This window comes from Rhinopithecus bieti, unplaced genomic scaffold, assembly GCF_001698545.2.
Source record: "Rhinopithecus bieti isolate Rb0 unplaced genomic scaffold, ASM169854v2 scaffold_2453, whole genome shotgun sequence".
In the NCBI taxonomy this organism is placed as follows: Eukaryota; Metazoa; Chordata; class Mammalia; order Primates; family Cercopithecidae; genus Rhinopithecus; species Rhinopithecus bieti.
The window spans coordinates 6,668,715-6,692,587 of record NW_016804447.1 but is presented as its reverse complement, the minus strand read 5'-3'; the positions used below and the strand labels follow the sequence as shown (position 1 = coordinate 6,692,587).

The 23,873-nt window shown below is 37.7% G+C and overlaps 1 protein-coding gene across 1 annotated transcript in view; it reads left to right on the top strand.

Annotated features, from left to right (window-relative positions):
- Positions 1-23,873, top strand: part of ACAD11 (acyl-CoA dehydrogenase family member 11) — a 94,456-nt gene that overhangs the window by 68,584 nt on the left and 1,999 nt on the right. Inside the window, exons 14-19 of the mRNA XM_017868402.1 lie at positions 3,312-3,378; positions 3,987-4,072; positions 5,804-5,875; positions 6,900-7,054; positions 22,328-22,444; positions 23,618-23,727. Coding sequence (XP_017723891.1) covers positions 3,312-3,378; positions 3,987-4,072; positions 5,804-5,875; positions 6,900-7,054; positions 22,328-22,444; positions 23,618-23,727 — 607 coding nt within the window. The remainder of the gene's footprint in view (positions 1-3,311; positions 3,379-3,986; positions 4,073-5,803; positions 5,876-6,899; positions 7,055-22,327; positions 22,445-23,617; positions 23,728-23,873) is intronic.

The window sequence follows — 23,873 nt, the reverse complement described above, 5'->3', positions numbered from 1 at the left end:
AAAGAAAAATAAAACATTGTAGTTCACTCAACAAGCCTCTCAGTGTCCTACTTGGGGATCCACAGATTTGTTTACAAGATGGATTTTTTCTTTAATGTTTTTAAAGTCATTATTATTATCCAGTTAGAAGTAGTAACAAAGGAAAAAAAAAAATCTAAGCATTGTTTCCTGTCTCCACATCCCAACATCATGCCCTAGAGAAAACTTTTTTTTTTTTTAACAGTTTCTGTTTTTAGTTCTCTGGTTTCCATTATAATTGTAGATAAAATATTTTTTCTCTTTCTTAATTTATTCATTTTAGACAGTATCCATTGACTCCCCAATTTGAACAATGACAATTTCGCTCATTTGTCTCATAACTCTCTCTGCTCTTTCTTAATGTATATATCTTATTACGTTGTTTTTTTATTATTTTTTAAACCTCAAATAATTGTTAAAGTTCTCTGCATCCTCATTTCACAGATTCTATTCAAATTCTACTTTAATATAAAAATATGTATACTCTTAACCCTTTCTATACTGTTTATCCCTCCCTTTCCTTTTTTTTTTTTTTTTTTTTTTTTTTTTTTTTTTTTTTTTGAGACGGAGTCTCGCTCTGTCGCCCGGGCTGGAGTGCAGTGGCCGGATCTCAGCTCACTGCAAGCTCCGCCTCCCGGGTTCATGCCATTCTCCTGCCTCAGCCTCCCGAGTAGCTGGGACTACAGGCGCCCGCCACCTCGCCCGGCTAGTTTTTGTATTTTTTAGTAGAGACGGGGTTTCACTGTGTTAGCCAGGATGGTCTCGATCTCCTGACCTCGTGATCCACCCGTCTCGGCCTCCCAAAGTGCTGGGATTACAGGCTTGAGCCACCGCGCCCGGCCCCCTCCCTTTCTTGTTGTAACTTCTATCAGCTATAGCTTATACTTTCACATTGTCAGGATTAGTAATATTTATGTTCTGTCTTACAACCACAATTGTAGTTGACAACAGGATGACTATAAACTTTGAAAACCAATACACAGCACTTAGCTTAGAGGACCATGTAAATATTGTTTGATACTGGCCTGAGTAGTGTGTTAGATTTTGTGTCCTTCTGTAACTGATGCAATATAAAATCACCTGGGCCATTCTAAGGAATGTTTCTAGAATTAAGGTCAATTAGAATGCTTTTCTTATATACTATATATTAAATTCATGTCACATTATTTTATATTTGGACCCACAGTTGTGCATTTCAACATTATTTTCCTGGAGTTTCTCATTGCCGTGTCTCTTTATTTGCATTATTTGCTTTTATAATATCTCCTTCCCCTTACATACACACACATCTCTAGATTGCACCTTTACTTCTATTGACTTTCTTTTCTGGAGACCTCTCTCTTAAAAGACTTCAGTATTTATTTTCCAATCTGGACTGATTACCCTTTAGGCATACTTTGATGCAATTATCCTAGGATTTTCAGATAATACTTTCCTGGGATCCAGTATCTTTTGGATTCTAGGACTTCCTTTTTCTTGATTTACTCCCTTATTTTGCTCAAGTATATTCTTAATTTTTTTGAGAAAAATAGTTAAATTCTCTGAGACCCTACATATCTGAATATGTATTTATTCTGCCATTACATAAATTGATAGTTTGGACAAGTATAGAATTCTAAGTTGAACTATTCATTTTCATCTGGCATCCCTTGTGGCTGTTGAGAAGTCTGATGCCAGGCTAATCCTCATTTCTTTTAGTTGGCTTGTTTTATTCTCTCTGAAACCTTTTAAGATTTCCCCTTCATCGTTGATGTTTTGAAATGTCACAAGCATTTAATAGATTCTTCTTGATAGTCAATGGCTTTTCAATCTGAAGATGTTTTCTTCTGTTCTAGAAAATTTTCTTCTACACATTTATTCAATAAATTATTCCCTTTGTTCTTCTCTGTTTTCCCTTTATTTGACTCCTTTTACTCTGATGTTAGACTTCATGTTTTGGCTCTAAGAGTCTCTTACATTTTTGGCCATTCTCTTTAATATTGCAGGTTCTTTTTATATATTACAGATTCTTTGTTTTCTATTCACACTTAAGAGAAAAGAAAGGGTAGCTTGTTGAGGTTTTATCTGTTATTAACTTCTCCCCATCTTCTCCCCATAATATTTTGAAATAAATCTCAGACATCACATAATTTCCTTCGCAAATATTTTAGTATGTATCTCTGTAAGGGCTTTTTAAAAAATATAACCACAATACCATTAGCACCCCTAAAATTACTTAATATCATTACCTATCCAGTAACTATTCACATTTCTAATTGCTTAATAATTATCATTAATACTTTTTATTTTGTTTGATTGAATTAGGATCTAAGTAAGGTCTAAAAATTGCTGTTGGTTGATATGCCTTTTAAGTCTCTCTCTTTTGTTCTTACAAGCTACTGCTCTTTCTTTTTTCTTTTTATTGCAATTTAATTGTTGAAGAAATTGGATTAATTGTCTTATAAATTTCCCACAGTCTGAATTTTACTGATTACATCCCTGCAGTGTCCTTTAATATGTTCCACGGAGTTTATCCTTTTAACTCCTGGAATTTTATAATATTATTCAACTATTTGATGTAATTCCTAACATTTCTCATTAAATCTTTATATGATTTCAAATCTCCTCAAACCTCTTTTTATAATAAATGAGAAAAAAGAGTCCGATCATTTGTTTGAGACTTTGTACAGATGTGTTTAACTTAATCTGATCCAGTTCTGTGTGGCCTTGTAATTGAAAATCTAGTTAAATGGTAGTTTCCCTAAGGGACTAGATGCTTAGACTTACTAGTAAACATGAAAAGTATTTTTTGCAAAAAGACCCTTGTAGGCAATTGCTACCGACCCCTGAACTGTGATAAACTAAAATTTTGCATTAAAATGAACAAATATTTTTAAAATTTGACCCTTAAGAAATTAATAAATGAGAACCAGGCTTATTGAAAGCAGGATCACAGCCTCATATATGTTGACATATAAAATATTACATTAGACATACAAAATTTCTCAGCTTTTTTAGCATGCTGATGTCTGAAATGGTGTAAATGGGAGAGGTGTCAACTCTTTCATGCTGCTTTCACTTCTGGTTATTTTTGTGTAGCAGCTTTCATGGATGGAGTCCATTCTTGTCCTTGCCTAATCATTTTTCTTGGATGATATGTAGCGTTACAAAAGAATTATTATCTTAATGAATCAAGAATGTTCTCCCTCTTTGTTTTCTGCCATAGGTAAAGTGGGAAGGATTAGAACCTTCAAGGTGAAATGTCAAACTAGAAATTTCCTTTTATAATCTGCTTGTGTTCCCCTTGGTTTTAGGAGCTGGGAATCCCAAGTGCAAAATCGCAATTGTTTTGGGAAGAACTCAAAATACTTCTGTCTCCAGGTAGTTAAACAATTCTGATTGAGAAACTTGTGTAGGAATGAGTCAATCTTTCCTCCTATCTATGTAATTTACTTAAAATTCACTGTTTGGACTCACAAATCATAATATAAAATATGAGAGTAAAGGTCATATATTTGTATTTCACAAGTATTTTCTAACAGGTGTATTTGGAAAACATTTTAGGGAGTATTGCTGAACATTCTTCACTGTGGAATTTTCAGTATTAGAAAGTTTGCTAAATTATCAAAGCTGTTTGGATTAAATTATCAGACCTAAATTTTTTCAGACCTGTGTAATGAAGTGATTAAATGTTTAGATCAAAGGCAATAGTCTTGAAATGTTTAATTATATAAGCTTCCAGTTACCATTGTTGAGCAGTGAGAAGCCTCAATCAAACAACTCATTTATTTTCAAATCATTGTTTTGGTTCCAGATCACAGCCTGCATCAGACTATGTTGGTGTACGTCTTTTACACAGGTCCCATTCCAGTCATCACTGCTTGCATGATTACATGAAAACATCAAAAAGACAGTTGTGACTCTGCTTATTATCGGTTTTGTTTTTCTTCTTTGCAAACTTTTTCTAACATGATTTTTCTTTTGACTAGACACAAACAGCACAGCATGATTCTTGTTCCCATGAACACACCTGGAGTAGAAATAATAAGGTCTTTGTCAGTTTTTGGCTACATAGGTAGGTATTCAATAAATATGACCATGCATTAGCAAGCAGAAAAGCTAGAACATGCAGTAACATTGAAGGCAATAGTATTTTAATGCATGAGATAGATTCTTAGATATTCCTTTGTCTCTGACAACTGTCTTAATAAAATTGCTGGTGGAGTTCAGAGTAGAGCCAATAAAAAGAAATAGTATAGCATTCTACCTCATTCTGTTTACTTTTGGGAAAGGGAAGATTGTATTTAAGGAAGAGCAACTCTACTGGTCTTCTCTCTGTCATTCATAAAATGGATTAATGCACAGATAATCCACAATAAAATTATTTTGTCTCCAATTTTAGCCCTCTTAATCAACTTACGAGAACTGTTAAAAGCAATTAGTTTTGACTTGAGTGCAAAACTCTTCCTTCCTCTGCCCTTGGGTGGGATTTCTAAGAAGCAAAGATCCATTTGTTTCCTGCCATCTACCGTGGCACGTGTTCATTGTGACCAATAAATATGTGCTAAGATCACTCTCTTAGGAAGTATTTGCTTAGCCACCATGCCCAGCTAATTTTTGTATTTTTAGTAGAGATGGGGTTTCACCATGTTGGCCAGGCTGGTCTCGAATTCCTGACCTCAGGTAATCCACCCTCCTCAGCCTCCCAAAGTGCTGGGATTACAGGCATGAGCCACTGGGCCCGGCTCCTGGCTTTCTTCTTATCATTGAATATGACTAATGAATATGTTCAAGCAGCAGATATAAGACTTGTAGTTGTATAGAATCACTTATCAGTAAGATGCAGCTGTAGGGTGTACCACGGGTTAAGCATAGGTGGCAAGATGGGATGAACAAGCTTGCTGGAGAAAATTGCATGTAGGAAATTGTTGGGTTGCAGAGAAACAGCCTCAAAGATACCAAAAATGCATTTATAATATAGTTGAACTGCAGATAGTTTCCATTGCAGAGGCTACATTTGAATATTCAGTATGAAAATTTTACTAGCACCTCTCCAACTCCCTGTGTCGAAGGCCAAAAGAAACAGTGTGGAGAAGGCTGATTATTGTCTCTTCTGACAGGAAAAGGGAGTAGCGTTAGCATGAGATTATCTCTAGAACTTGGCGGGGAGAAGGGATAATGCAAAGATAAAATGTGAACGTGTTCCTGGCCTCAGTGATTCAAATGCCAGTGTTTTCAAGAGACGAACACACAGTGGAACAAGTGTAGACTGGTTGTAAACCTGTCTGAAAGTCCATTTTCTATATCATCACTAATGCCAAGCCTGCTCTTTCCCCTCAAGCAGATCCTTCTCATCTTTAGGCGTTGGTTTCCACAATGATAAAATTAGAAACTTGGATTACGTTACTCATTTTTAATTTTTGAAACATTGAAACTTTTTTCCATGCAAATATTTTGGAACCCCATATGTAAAATATTTCAAAGAAGCAGCAATAATAAAACAAAATACTCTGGCTATAGCTATGGAGCCTAGTCTTCCTTTTTCCTAACTCTCTGAAATTGTACTTCAGAGAATGAATTAGAAAACGTCTGGATCAAAGAGTTTCTCTTCTTGAACAGTTGATGAGTTTTCTGGGCTGCTGGGTCCTTGGGGTTCAGGGCTGAGGCTTACTTTGGAATGTTCATGTCATATGGATCTTTGAAATCCTATTTTCTTCAAGTAATTGTATTTCAGCAGATTAAGTATATGTGACTCTTCTCTAGTCAACTCCTTTTGCTCTTTAAAATTTTATTTTCTATTTTATAGATAATTTTCATGGAGGACATTTTGAGATCCATTTTAATCAAGTGCGAGTTCCTGCCACAAATCTAATACTAGGTGAGTTGAATTTGGAAATGATTCTTCAGTATTGTATATTAATACTTTCAGCTCTAAATCTGGAAAAGATAAGTCTTTCCAGATTTAGACCTGGAGTCTACCTTGATTTAGATATTAGGTTGGTGCAAAAGTAATTGCAGTTCAAAAACCATAATAACTTTTGCACCAAGGTAATTGCGGTTTTTGGCAAAAGCCACAATTACTTTTGCACCAACCTAATACTTTCCCTTCTTTTTACTCCATTTGTCAAGGGAAAGTTTTCTGTTTGGTGGATTTTCTTACATGGAATGGTGAGGTTTTATTTAATTGTTGGATGTGGTTTTGTATATTACGTCAATTGAAAAGATAACTTAATATGAAAATTATACAATTCAGAGCAACACACTTTCTCCTAGAACATGATCTGTAGGCCTCTATTTGTTTTAAGAAAACCTCAGTACTTTACGAATTCAAGTCTTAGATATAAGTTAGAAGCATAAATAACTTCAAATACTGTATGCCATCCTCTTGCTTATTAGTATCCTATATCCCTTTCAAAGAACATCTAGAATACTACCTCTTCCAGGAATGTTTTGTGTTCATCCCATCCATTCACCAAGCCCCTGATACCTGCCAGGCCCTAAGGTTATAATGATGAACAGAAAGTCTCTTCCTCCTTTGCCTTTCTTTGTTTCTCTCTATATCCCTTACCCTTGCCCGCTCTTCTGGATTCTAAACTCCTGGTATAGGGACTATGCGTTATTCCAAATTTGTATCTATTGCAGCACTAATAAAATAGCTTATGCATAGTATATACTTAAGAGACAGTTCTTAAATTTGGAATGTTTAATGGTGGTGGTTTCAAAAACATAGAAATCAAAATTCCCATGAATTCATAGTGAACCTTATTATAGAACTGACTTTTTTTCACCAGAAAGCCATTTTATTAAGGGCAGCTCATCACTTTCCCAGGATTTGTATAAATAACAAAAGGAATGGGCTAGGCCATTTTCACATTCCCGCTTTATTTCCCCTTTCTTCCCAGGTGAAGGTAGGGGATTTGAAATTTCCCAAGGCCGCCTTGGACCTGGCAGAATCCACCACTGTATGAGAACAGTAGGTTTGGCGGAACGTGCTTTGCAGATCATGTGTGAGCGAGCAACACAAAGGGTAGCCTTCAAGAAGAAGTTGTATGCACATGTAAGGATGATTACTTATTTGAATTTATTGTAGCCTGGTGCACTACACTAACATTGAACAAAAACATTACTTGTGGCAGAGAGACTCTCTACATGAACAGCATGATCCTTTTCAATAAGGCGTATTTATGTCTGTATTTAAATATAGTCTGATGAGAGATATTTATCTTTGTGAAAGATTAAATAGTTCTTAAAATGCTTCAGCACCTCTGCACACAAGAGTGTAGACAGTTCCTTCAACTTTCTCAGATTCTTGTTCTCTAGAGAACTTGAACATTAGAGCTCCCTGTGGACATGAAAGAGCCATCATAAGGAAGAAGGATTTGCATTGTCCTTTGGTTTCCTAGAAGGAATTAGGACGCATAAGTGTAAAGATACAGGAAAACAACCCAAAACTCAGGGAAAGGAGAGACATGCTAATAAACATAAAAGTGGAATCAGCTTCTTCAGGAGGACTTGAGTTCTGCCACTGGAGAAACACAAGTAGAAATGGGACCAACATTTTGTGAGATATTCATGATTTTTTGAATTTTCATCTATAAATTATATACTACTGAGTCTGTTGTTACAAATCACTGTAAACATAGTTACATGTGGGCCATATAATAAAAATTAGGAAATATGGCCAGGTGCAGTGGCTCACACCTATAATCCCAGCACTTTGGGAGGCCAAGGTGGGTGGACTGTCTGAGCTTAGGAGTTTGAGACCAGCCTGGGCAACATGGTGAAACCCCGTCTCTACTAAAATACAAAAAAAAAAAAAAAAAAAATTACCCGGGCATGGTGGCATGAGCCTGTACTCCCAGCTACTCGGGAGGCTGAGGCAGGAGTATTGCTTGAACCCAGGAGATGGAGGTTGCAGTGAGCCAAGATCATGCCACTGCACTGTAGCCTGGCGACAGAGTGAGACTCTGCCTCCAGAAAAAGAAAAAAAAAATTAGGAAATATGTATTGAGAGGAATTAGAAGGTATGATTTCAAACTTCCTTGAAAAGTCTTTTACAGAGAAGTAGGATATCCAAATCATCTCCCTTCTAAGTTTTAAGAAGGCAGGAAGAACTATTATTAAATGTTCACTCTTTATTTTTGCTAACATGTTAGTGTTAGGTCAAATCTGTGGTGATGGAATTGTATTTGTGTTTGCTGCACATGTATATTTTAGTACGTCGGTCTCCTTGTACATTTTTGGCCATCCTATAAAATTTGCAGTATATTTTTTTACCTTAAATGTTTATAATCTATGTTTGCTTTTGTAAAGTATTTTCAGCATGTATATGATTTATTTGTATAGGTTTTTGACTGAAAAGCTACAGCCGCTTTATGACACTACACCTGGGAATAATTTGTCAGGAGCCCTTTTAGTATACAGCAAAGGCAAGGGTTCAGCTGTTGGGTGGGCACTGTGGGAGGAGGTGAGAATGTGTGACCTTCTGGGGCCATGGATATAGCCCCTAATGCTGTTGTAAAAGGATGAAAAGGTGCTGAGGGCACCAACCATTACTTCTTACCCTTTTGTCAAGCTTGCGTGCAAACCCTGGAGCGCAGGGTGAAGGGAGATCACAGTAAAGTCGACAGACAAGCATCTCGAATGCACAAAAGCACTCTGCGCAAGTGCTGCTTTCATGAGTGGTGTTTTAAAACTGCACTAGTACAAAATTTCCCTTCCACCTTTTACAGTTAATGCTTCATGCAGAGCAAGCCTGGCTTTTTAACAAATATGACTGTCTTCAGTGGAAACTTCTCACATCTGGCACAAATAACATGATCTGGCAGAAGCAAAAAGATGTGTGAGCATGTCATAAGCAAACATCTGGGCCAGCTTTTTTATTTTAGTTTGTGAAAGGAACATTTCATTTCTTTGAATTTGAAGGCTCCTTCCAGCTGTCTTCTAATTTACTCCAGGCTGTAACAAAAAATTCTCCATCCCAGTTCTGTCTCAGGAAATATATTTGGCATTTCCCTAGAGCACCTAGTTTCTACCCATTTAATGCTTTTCAGCAAATCTAGGGTCTATAGAAACCCTGCTGAGAATACCTCCTTTATTCTAAAGCTGAGAAGTAAATGTCTTTCAAGTCTGCTCATGAAGTTATAAAAGTTATAATTACCCTATTTTACAGACATCAAAAAATATTTATTCACCACCAGCAAATTGTTTGAAATTAATTCAGAGCCATGTTTCAACCTCTAGGGTAGTACCATCCAAAAGAAATATACTGTGAACCTTAAATGTAATTTTAAATGTTCTAATAGCAACATTTTAAAAGTAAAAGAAAAGATGGAATTAATTTTAATAATATATTTTGTTTAACCCAATATATCAAAAATACTATTTCAACATGAAATCAATATAAAAATTATTAATGAGATACTTTATATTTTAACATTTGTTCTTCCATATGGGGTGCATATTTTATACTTATAGTACATCTCAGTTCAGACTAGGTATATTTCAAATGCTTATTAGCCACATATGGGTAGTGGCTATCATGTTGAACATCACTGCTTTAGGGAAACTCTAATCAAATATCCCCTGTTGAAGGGCAAACATGACCAGCATAAAAATGGCTAAGGTGTGCATGTTCTCACTCATAAGTGGAGAGTTGAACAATAAGAACACATGGACATGGGGAGGGCAACAACACACACGGGGGCCAGTTGGAGGGTTGGGGCGAGGAGAGGGAGAGCATTAGGACGATAGCTAATGCATGCAGGGCTTACAACCTAGATGGCGTGTTGATAAATGTAGCAAACCACCATGGCACCTGCATACCTATGTAACCTACACGTTTTGCACTTGTATCCCGTAACTTAAAATAATAAAAAAGAAGAAAAGAAATGACAATAAAAGGATAATTAAATGTGAAAAAAATGGCTAAGGTGTAAGGAAGGGGCCCAGTTTCAATCTGCTGCATATGGCTAGCCAGTTATCCCAGCACCGTTTTTTGAATAAGGGCGTCCTTTCTCTGTTGCTTGTTCTTGACACCTTTGTCAATGATTAGATGGTTGTAGGTATGTGGCCCCATTTCTGGGCTCTCTGTTGTTACATTGGTCTATGTACCTGTTTTTGTAACAGTACCATGCTGTTTTGGTTACTGTAGCCTTGTAGTATAGTTTGAAGTCAAGTAGCATGATGGCTCCCACTTTGTTCTTTTTGTTTAGGATTGCCTTGGCTATTTGGGCTCTTTCTTGGTTCCATATAAATTTTTTTTTTTTTTTTTTTTTGAGATGGAGTCTTGCTCTGTCGCCCAGGCTGGAGTGCAGTGGCCGGATCTCAGCTCACTGCAAGCTCCGCCTCCCGGGTTCACGCCATTCTCCTGCCTCAGCCTCCCGAATAGCTGGGACTATAGGCGCCCGCCACCTCGCCCAGCTAGTTTTTTTGTATTTTTTAGTAGAGACGGAGTTTCACCGTGTTAGCCAGGATGATCTCGATCTCCTGACCTTGTGATCCGCCCGTCTCGGCCTCCCAAAGTGCTGGGATTACAGGCCTGAGCCACCGCGCCCGGCCTCCATATAAATTTTAAAATAGTTTTTCCTACTTCTGTGAAGAATGTCATTGGTAGCTTGATAGGAATAGCAGTGAATCTATAAATTGCCCCAGGCAGTATGGTCATTTTAATGATAGTGATTCTTCGTATCCATGAGCATGGAATGTTTTTCCATTTGTTTATGTCATCTCTGATTTCTTTGAGCACTGTTTCATAGTTCTCCTTGTAGAGATTTTTTACCTCCCTGGTTAGCTCTATTCCTAGGTATTTTATTCTTTTTGTGGCAATTGTGAATGGGATTGCATTCCCAATTTGGCTCTTGGGGAGTGCTAGTGATTTTTNGCTAGTTTTTTTGTATTTTTTAGTAGAGACGGAGTTTCACCGTGTTAGCCAGGATGATCTCGATCTCCTGACCTTGTGATCCGCCCGTCTCGGCCTCCCAAAGTGCTGGGATTACAGGCCTGAGCCACCGCGCCCGGCCTCCATATAAATTTTAAAATAGTTTTTCCTACTTCTGTGAAGAATGTCATTGGTAGCTTGATAGGAATAGCAGTGAATCTATAAATTGCCCCAGGCAGTATGGTCATTTTAATGATAGTGATTCTTCGTATCCATGAGCATGGAATGTTTTCCATTTGTTTATGTCATCTCTGATTTCTTTGAGCACTGTTTCATAGTTCTCCTTGTAGAGATTTTTTACCTCCCTGGTTAGCTCTATTCCTAGGTATTTTATTCTTTTTGTGGCAATTGTGAATGGGATTGCATTCCCAATTTGGCTCTTGGGGAGTGCTAGTGATTTTTGTTTGTTGATTTTGTATCCTGAGACTTCACTGAAGTTGTTTATCAGCTTAAGAAGCTTTTGGGCTGAGACTGTGGGGTTTTCTAGGTATAGAATCATGTGTTCTGCAAACAGGGATAGTTTGACTTTCTGTCTTCCTATTTTGATGCACTTTATTTATTTCTCTTGCCTGATTGGTCTGGCCAGGACTTCCAATACTGTATTGAATAGGAGTGGTGAGAGAGGGCATCCTTGTCTTGTACCAGTTTTTAAGGGGAATGCTTCCAGTGTTTGCCCATTCAGTATGATGTTTGCTGTGGTTTTGTCATAGATGACTCTTATTATTTTGAGGTATGTTCCTCAAATACCTAGTTTATTGAGAGTTTTTAATAGAAAAGTTTAGCAGGGGTGTTGAATTTTATCAAAAGTCTTTTCTGCATCTATTGAGATGATCATGTGGTTTTTGTCTTTAGTTCTATGTGATGAATCAGATTTACTGATTTGCATATGTTGAACCAACCTTGTATCCCAAGGATAAAGCCTACTTGTTCATGGTGGATAAGCCTTTTGATGTGTTGCTGTATTCTGTTTTCCAGTATTTTGTTGAGGATCAAAGACTTAAATGTAAAACCCAAAACTATAAAAACCCTGGAAGACAACCTAGGCAATGCCATTCTGGACATAGGAATGGGCAAAGATTTCATGATGAAGACGCCAAAAGCCATTACAAAAAAAGCAAAAATTGACAAACGCAGTCTAATTAAACTAACGAGCTTCTGCACAGCAAAAGAAACTATCAACAGAGTAAATAGACAACCTACAGAATTGGAGAAAATTTAGCAAACTATTTGCATCTGACAAAAGTCTAACATCCAACATGTATAAGGAACTTAAACAAATTTTTTTAAAAAGCATTAAAAAGTAGGCCAAAGACATGAACAGACACTTTTCAAAAGAAGACAGACATGTGGCCAATAAGCATATGAAAAAAAGCTTAAAATCACTGATCATTAGAGAAATGCAAATCAAAACCACAATGAGATACTATCTAACACTAGTTAGAATGACTGTTATTAAAAAGTCAAAAAATAACAGATGCTAGTGAGGTTGTGGAGAAAAAGGAAGGCTTATACACTCTTGATAGGAGTTCAACCATTGTGGAAAACAGTGTGAGGATTCCTCAAAGAACTTAAAACAGAATACCATTTGACCCAGCAATCCCATTACTGGGTATATACGTGAAGGTATATAAGTCGTTCTATGTTCTACTATAAAGACACATGCATGCATATGTTCAGTACAGCATTATTCATAATAGTGAAGACATGGAATAAATCTAAATGCCCATCAATGATAGACTGGATAAAGAAAATGTGGTATATAAATACCATGAAACATTATGCAGCCATAAAAAGAATAAGTTGATTTCTTTTGTGGGAACATGGATAGAGCTGGAGGTCATTATCCATTATCCTTAGCAAACTAACGCAGGAACAGAAAACTAAATACCACGTTTTGTCACTTATAAGTGGGAGCTAAATGAGAACACATGGACACATAAAGGGAAATAACAGACATGGTGGCCTACCAGAGGGTGGAAGGTGGGAGGAGGGAAAGGGTCGGGAAAAATAGCTAATGGGTACTAGGATTAATACCTGAGTGACGAAATAATCTGTACAATAAAGCCCCGTGACATGAGTTTATCTATATAACAAACTTGCACGTGTATCCCTGAATTTAAAAGAAAAGTTAGAAATAAATAAAAAATAAAAAATATATGATTACCATCAGAAAAAAATAAAATAAAATGTAAATATAATCTGGAAAACACAGGTATGGGAGGTTAATATGGCTTGAATGAAAGCACCGTAATTGTCTGCTGGTTTAAGTCATCTTAATGAACGTTTTTCTTCAGTGTCAACACCAATTCTGTATTTAGAATTGGAAACCAATTCTGTGTTTAGCTTAACAATAACCCGTGACACTCAGACCAACTCAGTTCTGTGTTTAGAACTGGAAACCAAAAAACTCATTAGAGCTCGCCGGATGCATTTTGTATGCGCCCTGGGTTTCATTGAGGAATTCTGAATGTTTGGTTGCCTGTGGGACTTACGGTGAGGCTTGATTTCAATGTTTTTCCACTTACCTCCCTGCTTCTCTTACAAGTTCTGACAAATTGGGAAAACTCAGAGAATGTTTTCTAAGCTAAACAAGAAGCAAGTACCATTTTTAAATTCAACTTTTCATTTTGAGATAGTTACAGTTTCACATACAGGTATAAGAACATACAGATCTCTTGAATCCTTTGCCCAGTTTCCCCAACGGTAACATCTTGCAAAACTAGAATACAGTATCAGGACCAAGATGTTGTCATGAATATAGTCAGAATACAGAGCATTCCATTCGCTACAAGGATCCTTCATGGTGCCCTTTTATAGCCACATTTAGTTTGCTTCCACCCCAGCCTTCTCATTAACTCCTGGCAACCACCAATCTGTTCTGCATTTTACAATTTTGTCATTCCAAGAATGGAATCATACAGTATGAAAACATTTGACACTGGCTGTTTTCACTCAACATAATTTCTCGGAGATTTACCTAGGTTGTGTTTATCAGTGGTTGGTTCATTTTTATTGTTCAGTAGTATTTCTTAGTCTGGATGTACTACAGTTTGTTTAACTGTTTATCTGTTGAGGGACATCTGGGTTGTTTCCAGGTCTGGGCTATTGCAAATAAAGTTGCTGTAAACATTTGTGTAGGCTTTTGTGTAAATATAAGTTTTCGTTTCTCAGAGATAAATGCCCACGAGTGCAATTACTGTGTTATGTGGTAGTTGCATGTTTAGTTTTTTTGGAAACTGCTAAACCTTTCTATTTTTTATTCTCACCAACTGAGTATGAGTGATTCAGTTTCTCCACATCCCCTCCAGCATATGGTGGTGTTACTACTTTTTAATTTTAGCCATTCTGATGGGTTTGTGGTTTTAAAACCACCCATTGTGGCTTTAATCTCAGTTGCCCTGTCGGTGAATCATGTTGAGCATCTTTTCGTGTACTCATTTGCCATCTTATGTCCTCTTTGGTTCATGTCCTGTGTCCATGTCCTAGATCACTTTTTTTACTATTGAATTTTGAGAGTTCTTTCTAGAGTCTAGATACTATCCTGTCAGATACGTGGTTTGTAAATATTTTCTCCTACTCTGTATCTTGTCTTTTCATCCTCTTAACCAGGTCGTTCACAGAACAAAAGTGTTTAATTTTAATGAACTCTAATTTGTCCATTTTTGCTTTTATGGGTCATGCTTTTGGTGTCAAGTCTAATAACTCTGCCTAATCCTATATTCTGAAGATTTTCTCCTATAATGTGTCTCTAAAAGTTTCACATTTTACATTTGTGTCTGCTTACATTTTGAGTTAATTTTTGTATGAAACTTAGGTCAAGGTTCATTTTTTTTTTTTTGCCTGTGGATGTCTACTTGCTTCAGCAACATTTTTTTAAAGGCTATCTTTCCTCCATTGAACTGTTTTCGTGCTTTTCTCAAAAATCAGTCAGACATTATTTGTGTGGGTTTATATGTGGGTTGTCTCTTCTGTCCTAATTAGCTATGTGTCAGTCTCTCTGCCAACACCACACAGTCTTGATTACTGTGGTTACCTAATTAATCTTCAAATAAGCTAGACTGATTCCTCTCAGTTTAGACTTCTCTTTCAAAATGTTTCAGCTCTTCTGGTTCCTTTGCCTTTGCATATAATTTAAAAATAATCTTGTCTATATCTGCAAACATTGAGAAAAATTGATATCTTTACTATGTAGAGTTTTCTGTTCTGTGAACCTGGTATATCTCTCCGTTTATTTAGCTTTTCCTTGGTTTCTTTCATCATCTACACACATCGTCTCATCTGTGTGTAGTTTTCAGCATACAAGTCCTATACATAAGTATTTCAGTTTTGAGCAATTATAATAAGTATTGTGTTTTTAACTTCAGGGTCTATTACTAGTATATAGAAGTTTAGTTTTTTGTTTTGTTTTTGAGCTGAAGTTTCACTGTTGTTGCCCAGGCTGGAGTGCAATGGCATGATCTCGGCTCACTGCAGCCTCCGCCTCCCAGGTTCAAGTGATTCTCTGGCCTCAGCCTCCCAACTAGCTAGAATTCAGGTGCCTGCCACCACACCTGGCTAATTTTTTTGTCTTTTTAGTAGGGACAGGGTTTCACCATGTTGTATGTTTATCTCATACCCTGTGGCCTCGCTGAACTCACTTATTAGTTCTAGGAGTTTTTTTGTAGATTGCTTGGAATTTTACATAGATAATCATGTCATCTGTAAATAAGGAACAGTTTTCTTTATTCTTTTCTGATATACATGCTTTTTGTCTCCTTCCTTTGTCTTACTGCACTGGCTAGAACTTCTAGTACTATGTTGAATAAGAGAGGTGAGAACTGACATTCTTACCTTGTTCTCTGTCTTAGGGGAATATTAGGTATAATGTTAGCTATAGCATTTTTGTAGATGTCCTGTTGTGGATGTCACCACGCCTGGCCCTATATCATTATATTTGATGTATATTTCTTCTAAATGACATATAGTTGGGTCATATTTTTAATCCACTTTATCAATCTTTGTCTTTATAATACCTGATATGTTAGGGCTTAAATCGGATATTTTATTTTTGTTTTCTGTTTGTTCTCTCTGGTTATTACTTTTCTGTTTTCCTTTTCCTGCATTCCTGTGGGTTAATTTAACATTTTTAGCACTTCATTTTGATTTATTTATAATATTTCTCGAGTGTATCTTTTTGTATAGCTCTTTTGGTGGCTGTTCTAGGTTTACATATACATGTTTATTTATCTATCTAGTTACCTTTCTCTCTAGATCTTATTAAAGTCTATTGGTGTCATCATTTTACCAGTTTGAGTCAAGTATAGACATTTTACCTTCCTTTAAGTTCCTTTTACTCTCCCATTTATAATACAATTGTCTTGGGTCTGGCACAGTAGTTCATGCCTGTAATCCCACACTTTGGGAGGCTACGACGGGTGGATCACTTGAGGTCAGGAGTTCGAGACCAGCCTGGCCAACATGGCAAAACCCCGTCTCCACTAAAAACACAAAACTTAGCCGGGCGTGGTGACGTGCGCCTGTAACCCCAGCTGTTCGGGAGGCTGAAGCACAAGAATTGCTTGAACCCAGGAGGCAGAGGTTGCAGTGAGCTGAGATCACCCCACTGCACTCCAGCCTGGAAGATAGAGTGAGACTCTGTCTCTAAATAAATAAACAATATAATTGTCTTAATTATTTTCTCTAAATACATTTAGAATAACATCAGGGTTATAATTTTTGCCTCCACTGTCAAATATACTTTAGAAAATTTTAGGGAAGAAATCAAACGAATTTTATTAGCCATATTTTTGCTTATTGTGTTCTTTCTTCTTTCCTGATTTTCCAAGGTTTCTTCTTTTATCTTTTCCTTTCCATTTAGAGAACTTCCTTTAACCTTTCTTTTAGAGTCTAAAAGTGACAAATTCTGTTTTGCTTCATCTAAGAATGTCTTATTTCTTCTTTATTCCTGAAAGATATCCCCACTGGATATAAGTTTCTTTTCTTTCAGCACTAGAAAAATATTGTGCTACTTCCTTCTGACATATATATCTCCCTGCTGTAGATAAGATGTCATTTTCTCTGGTGCTTTCAAGATGTTTTTATCTCTATTTTTCCAGAAATTTAATTATGATGTTTGTTGGTATGGATTTCTGGGATTTATGCTGCTTGGGATTCACCCCAGTTTCTTGAATCTTCAGGTTTAGGTCTCTTGCCAAATTTGGGATGTTTTCAGCCATTGTTTCTTCAAGTACTTTTTCAGCCTTACTGTTTCTCTTCTTCCTGGAATCTGGTGATGTGAATGGTAGATCTTTTGTTGTAATTCCACATGTTCCTATGATGCTGTCCTTCTTCTTCTTTTTTTTCTTTTCCAGTTTGTTTTCTCTCTGTGGTTTAGGTTGGGCTGTTTCTATTGTCCTATCTTCCAGTTCACTGATTTTTTTCCTCTGTCCCCTCTATTCTGCTGTGGAACCCATCCACTGAGCTTTTTATTTGAACTGTTATGTTTTTTACTTATAAAATACCCATTTGGTTCTTCTTTACATCTTCTATTTCTTTGCAAAATTGCTTCAGTTGTGTTTGTAACTGCTCACTGAAGCATTCTTATCATGGCTGCTTTAAAATTTTGTCAGAAATTCTAACATCTCTGTTATCTGGGTGTGTTAGTCCATTTTATAGTGCTATAAAGGAATACCTGAGACTGGGTAATTTATAAAGAAAAGAGGTTTTGTTTGACCCATGGTTCTGCAGGCTGTACAAGTCTAGTGCCAATATCTATTTCTAGGCAGGCCTCAGGAAGCTTACAATCATGGTGGAAGGTAAAGAGGGAGCCAGCACATCACGTGACAAGAGAGGGAACAAGAGAGATAAGGGAGGACATCCCAGACTCTCTTAATCAGATCTTTTGTGAACTCATTACTGAAGAGAAGGCATCAAACCATTTATGAGGGATATTCCCCCATGACCCTCCCACTAAGTTCCACCTTCTTGTTTCAATATGCGATTTGGAGGAGACAAGCATCCAAACTATATCACTGTGTCTCTTGATTTTTTAAAAATTCATTTTGAATTGTTCCAGGTTTTGGTATTATGGGTGATTTTAAAATTGAAACCTGAACAGTTTTATATTGTGAGACTCTGGACCTTTTTAAAGCTGCTATTTTAATTAGCTTTCTTTGACACCGTTCAGTCAGAGAAAGGAGTGGCATCACCTCACTACTGCTAGGCAGAGAGAGAAGTCCAGGTTCCCCTCCCAGCTTCCATCAGTATCTGAAGAGGATGATGCCCTCATACTGCCAGGCGGGATGAAGGTCCAGGCATCCCATTTGGACGGCACTAACACTTCATAAGATGGGTCAGGGGGACTTACTACTGGCCAGTGGGGAGGAAAGCCTCAGGTTTTTACTTGGCACTGTCTGATACCTTCCTGGGAGGGGTATTGGGGCGCCTCATTACAGTGCTTACCAGGGTGGAAGCCTGTGCTCCCCATCCTGTCTTTGCTGGTGTGAGGAGGGGTGGGGGCCAGTGTTTTTTCTGTGGTGTTTGGCTGGAGTAAGGTGGTTATTCTCTAAAAGATTTTTGACTTGCTAGGCTGCCCCTTTGCTGATCCTTTGGTTAGAGAGATTATGCTTTTGTTGGGGTGCTTTATGTTTTTGTTTTGTTTTGGTCTGTGCTCACTGACGTTTCCAGGTTACTAGATTCTTCAGCTGCTGGGAAGAATCTCAGCAGCTGAGATATATGAGGCAAAAAGAAAACCTAGGAAACACACCACTAGGTTATTATTTTGGACCTGAAGACTACTTTTGCTCTACCTTTCAGAGTCTTCTTAAGTTTGTTTTATAGATAATGCCCAGGGTTATTAGTTGTACTTAACAGAAGGAATAGGGAAAAATATATCGATTCCATCCTTGTTAGAAGCAGAGGATATCAGACATACTGATTTTCTTAGTCTGATTTTCGTAGGCTGTCTGTAAGCCACAATGCAGAGCTCTCTGGGAAAACATGGATTGGAGAATGGGGTCTGGAGCCAAGGCGGAAGCAGAGTCTCCTCCATTCCAGATCTAGGACTTGGGACCCACACGCTCTAGTATGTGTACAAAACACATAAAGTTAACAATTTAGATGAAGTAGACCAGTTCCTCAAATCCCACAAACTATCAAAACTCACTGAAGATGAAATAGACAACCTGAATAGTTCTACAACTATTGTTATAAATTGAATTCAAAGTTAAAAAGCTCCTGAAAAAAAGAAATCTTCAGGCCCAGATGGTATTACTGGTAAATTCTACTAAACAGAGAAGAAATAACACCAGTTTTACATATCTCTTCCAGAAATAGAGAAGGAGGAAACACACGTCAACTCATTTTATGAGGCCAGAATTATCCTAATCCAAAACCAGACAAGAACAAATCATAGACCAATATAGATGCAAAAACCACCAGCAAAGTATTACCAAATAAAGTCTAGCAGTATGTAAAAATAATCATACAGCATAGTCAAGTAGGGTTTATCCCACAAATGCAAGCCTGATTCATATCTATAACTTGATAATTTAAAATAAATTATTATAATCTGACAAACTAACAGTGAAAAGTGCATGAACATTAAAAAATCACATCATCATATCAATTGATGCTTTGGCATTTTTGACAAAATTCAGCATCTGTTTATGATAGGAACTCCCAGCAAACTGGGAATACAAAGGAATTTACTCAACTTCATAGAGAGTATTTTTTAAAATCTAACATCACACTTGATGATAAAAGACTAAATGCTTTTCCCCCAAAACTGGGAATGAGGCAAGAATGTTCACTCTCACTATTCCAATTTATGATCATAGAAGAATTCCTAGCCAGTGCAGTAAAACAAGAGAAAAAAAGAGCATGTAGTTGGGGGAAAAAGAAGTAAAACTGGGCCTGCTTGTAGATGACAATGTGAGTGTATGCAAAATCCTAAGGAACACATCAAACAAAACGAAACAACCCTCCCAGAACTAATAAGTGAGTTTAGCAAAGTTACAGGTTACAGGGTCCATACATAACAATTTTAGTTTTATATACAAGCAGTGAACAACGGGGAACTGGAAGTTTTAAAATACCATTTACAATAGTGTTTTTTTTTTAAGTACTACTCTATCAAAACACGTACAATATCCACATGCACTAAAAGGGATAAAATAAATCAAAGGAGACCTAAGTAAATATGTAGATTAGAAGACTAACAGATTAAAGATGTTAACCATCCTCAAACTGATCTGCAGACTTAAGGCGGTTCCAATCACAATCCCAAAAGGATGTTTTTATAGATAAAGACAGGCTGATCCTAAAATTTATATGGAAATACAAAAAAAACTAAAGTAGCCAAAAGAATTTAAAAAAGAAGAAAGCTCAGTGAATCACACTACCCAATCTTAAGACTTACTCTAAGCTACAGTAATCAGTAAGCAAAAGACATGTAGATCTTTGGAGCATAAGAGAGAGTCCAGAAATAGATTCATAGAAATATAGGCCAATTGATTTTTTACATAGGTGCAAAGGCAGTTCAATGGAGAAAGTTACATCTTTACAGTGACTAGTGTTGCAGCAATTGGACATACATAGGTAAAAGAGTGACCCTTGATCTAAACCACACACCTCACACAAAGTTTTAACTCTAAATGGATCATAGATCCAAATGTAAAAGGTACAACTGTAAACTTTTAGAAGAAAACATAATGGAAAGATCATTTTCCGGGATTAGGTAAAATGTTCCTAAACATGCACCAAAAGCAAGACCCATAAAAGAAAGAATTGACAAATTGCTCATATGGCAAATGACTAGTGTCCTGGATATATAAAGGACTCTCTAAATCAAATAGTAAGAAAACAACCCAATTAAAAAATGGACAAAAGACTTTAACAGACATGTCACCAAAGAGGTATAGAGATGGCAAATCAGTACATTGAAGGGGATCAACAGCAATAGCCATTACAGAAATGCAAATTAAAACCGTGATATCTCTGCACACTGTTAAAATGACTAAAATAAAATATGATACTAAGTGCTGATAGTTTGTGGAGCAACTGGGACTCTCATACACTGCTAGTAGGAATGCAAAATGTACAACCACTCTAGAAAATTGTCAGTTTCTTAATAAATATTTACCACTGACCCAACAATTCTACTCCTGCTATCTACTTTAAAAAATGAAAACATGTCCACACAAAAACCCATATACAAATGCACAGAGGCTCTATGAATAACCTCGCAATGGCTCACGCCTGTGAGCTCAGCACTTGGGGAGGCAGAGGCGGGCAGATCACAAAGTCAGGAGTTCGAGACCAGCCTGGCCAATATGGTGAAACCCTGCCTCTACTAAAAATACAAAAATTAGCCAGGCATGGTGACGGGTGCCTGTAGTCCCAGCTACTCAGAGGCTGAGGCAGGAGAATCACTTGAATCCAGGAAGCAGAGATTGCAGTGATCTGAGATCGCGCTACTGCACTCCAGCCTGGGTGACAGAGCCAGAGTCTGTCTCAAAGAATAAATAAATAAAATTAAAAAATTGGCAACAACTGAAATGTCCTTCAACAGGCAAATAGATAAACACACTGGTACGTACTTACAATGGAATACTACTCAGATACTACTCAGCAATAAAAAGGAATGAACAGTCGATACACAGAACAACTTAGATGAAGCTCAAAGGCATTGAACTGAATGAAAGAAGTTAGTCTCAAAACAACACATGCCTTATGATTCTATTTATATGACATTCTGGAAAAGGCAAAACTATCGTGACGGAGAACCTAGTAATGGTTGCCAGAGGTTAGGAGTGGGAGGAGGCTGTGACTAAAAAGGGGCAGCACCAGGGAGTTCTGTGGGAGATGGAACTATTCTGTGTTCTTGACTGTGGTTATTCCAATCTATACATGTATTATAATTCAACTGTCCACCAAATGAAAGGTCATTTTAAATAAATAAATAACAATGACAGCACAGCAGATTGCTGCTGAACTGTCCCCACACTGAAATTGTCCTGAGAATTTTCTAGTTTACCTATAAGCAGCTTCACTACCATACATTTAGCCAAGCTTCCATGACAGCAGGCAATTAGCATTCAGGAGGGCCTTTGAGTGGTTTGGCAGTAAGGCAGTTGCTTAGTTCAGCCATCTTTACCTTAGACATTAAGATATCCAAAATAAATGATTTTTCTGGGAAAATAAAATATCTTTCTGAAATATTTCAATTTTAACTGTAGCATTCCATAGGTATGTGGTTAGGCTGGTGTGTATCAAATGAATTAACTCTTCCATTTAAAAATACTTAGAGTAAAGCTTGTGAACAATCTCTGGCTGAGAGAGTGTTTTCACCAAACTATAAGACTGTTACAGCTTAGCTCCTCCTTCATTTTGCTGCCTTTTGCTCCCCTATAGGAGGTTGTGGCTCACCGGATTGCTGAAAGCCGCATTGCCATTGAGAAGATCCGCTTGTTGACTCTGAAAGCCGCTCACAGCATGGACACTCTGGGCAGTGCTGGCGCTAAGAAGGAGGTGAGGCTACCTTCTCCCCTCGGACCACCAACTGCTGAGCCTTCTCCAGTTCTCTCCACCTGTTGGACGTTTCAGTTTTCATGGCACCTTGATGGCACTCAGAATATTGGAAGCCCCCATGTGATTTTGGGTTATAAATTATAAATGCCTGTCACTTGCTAGTCTCCTAGCAAGTGCTTTAGGGAATGATTTTCGGGAGGGAGAATATCTTCAGCATTCTTAAGATACAGCAACAAAGAGTGGGGGAAATCATAGGTTTTACACAGCCCTGGAACTGCACCCACTGCCACTTTCTGCTAGCCTTGTGATCACAGGTAAAGTACTTAACCTTTCTGCCTAAGGCCTAGGGTTCTTGTGAAGAGTAACCAAGATGATATACATAGAATGTGCAGCAGCCACCCACAGTGGCTCTGGCCTGTAATCCCAGCTACTTGGGAGGTGGAGGTGGGAGAATTGTTTGAGGCCAGGGATTCGAGACCAGCCTGGGCAACATAGTGAGACCCTGTCTCTTAAAAAAAAAAAAAAATTAGCCGACATGGTAACTTGTGCCTGTAGTCCCAGGGAGGCTGAGGCAGGAGGATCGCTTGAGCCCAGGATTCTGAGGCATGAGTAGTGAGCTATGATCACGCCTGTGAATAGCCACTCCACTCTATTCTGGGTGACAGAGTGAGAGCCTGTCTCAAATAACAAAACAAAAAAATGCACAGCATGATACTGCTACATGGTAAATGTTTCATGGAAGAGACCTCCCATCCTCTGCTTTCTTATGTTTCTGGCTTATATGAAATAAAGACATAATCATTTAATTCTAAAAGCCCATAAAACTGCTAAAAGAAAACTGATTAGTGGCACAAAGGCCCTTGGACTATTTTTATGATCCCTAAGGTAATGAGTGTGATTTATCTGCTGCCTGAAATCCTTTTGGAAACAAGGCAAGTTAGAAATAAATGGATAAAATGTGATTTGGAAGAGGTGTCTCTTTCCAGAGGGTCTGTATTGACTGAAATACGGCCATTAACTGCATTGCAGCAGGATCTCTTTGTTGGCTTTTGTTAAAGATCCTGTTTGAGTGGTGACTTGGGTGTGGGAAAGTTCCCTTGTTTCATTTCCCAGTTTTGCCACATTGTGTATAGTCTAAGAAAAAAGCGTTCTTTTCATATCTTGCTTATGTAGATTGCAATGATCAAAGTGGCTGCCCCACGGGCTGTCTGCGAAATCGTTGACTGGGCCATCCAGGTGTGCGGAGGTGCTGGTGTTTCCCAGGATTACCCTCTGGCCAACATGTGAGTAGATGTCATTTAAGAATCGTCTACCGCCGGGCGCGGTGGTTCAAGCCTGTAATCCCAGCACTTTGGGAGGCTGAGACGGGCGGATCACGAGGTCAGGAAATCGATTCCATCCTGGCTAACACGGTGAATCCCCGTCTCTA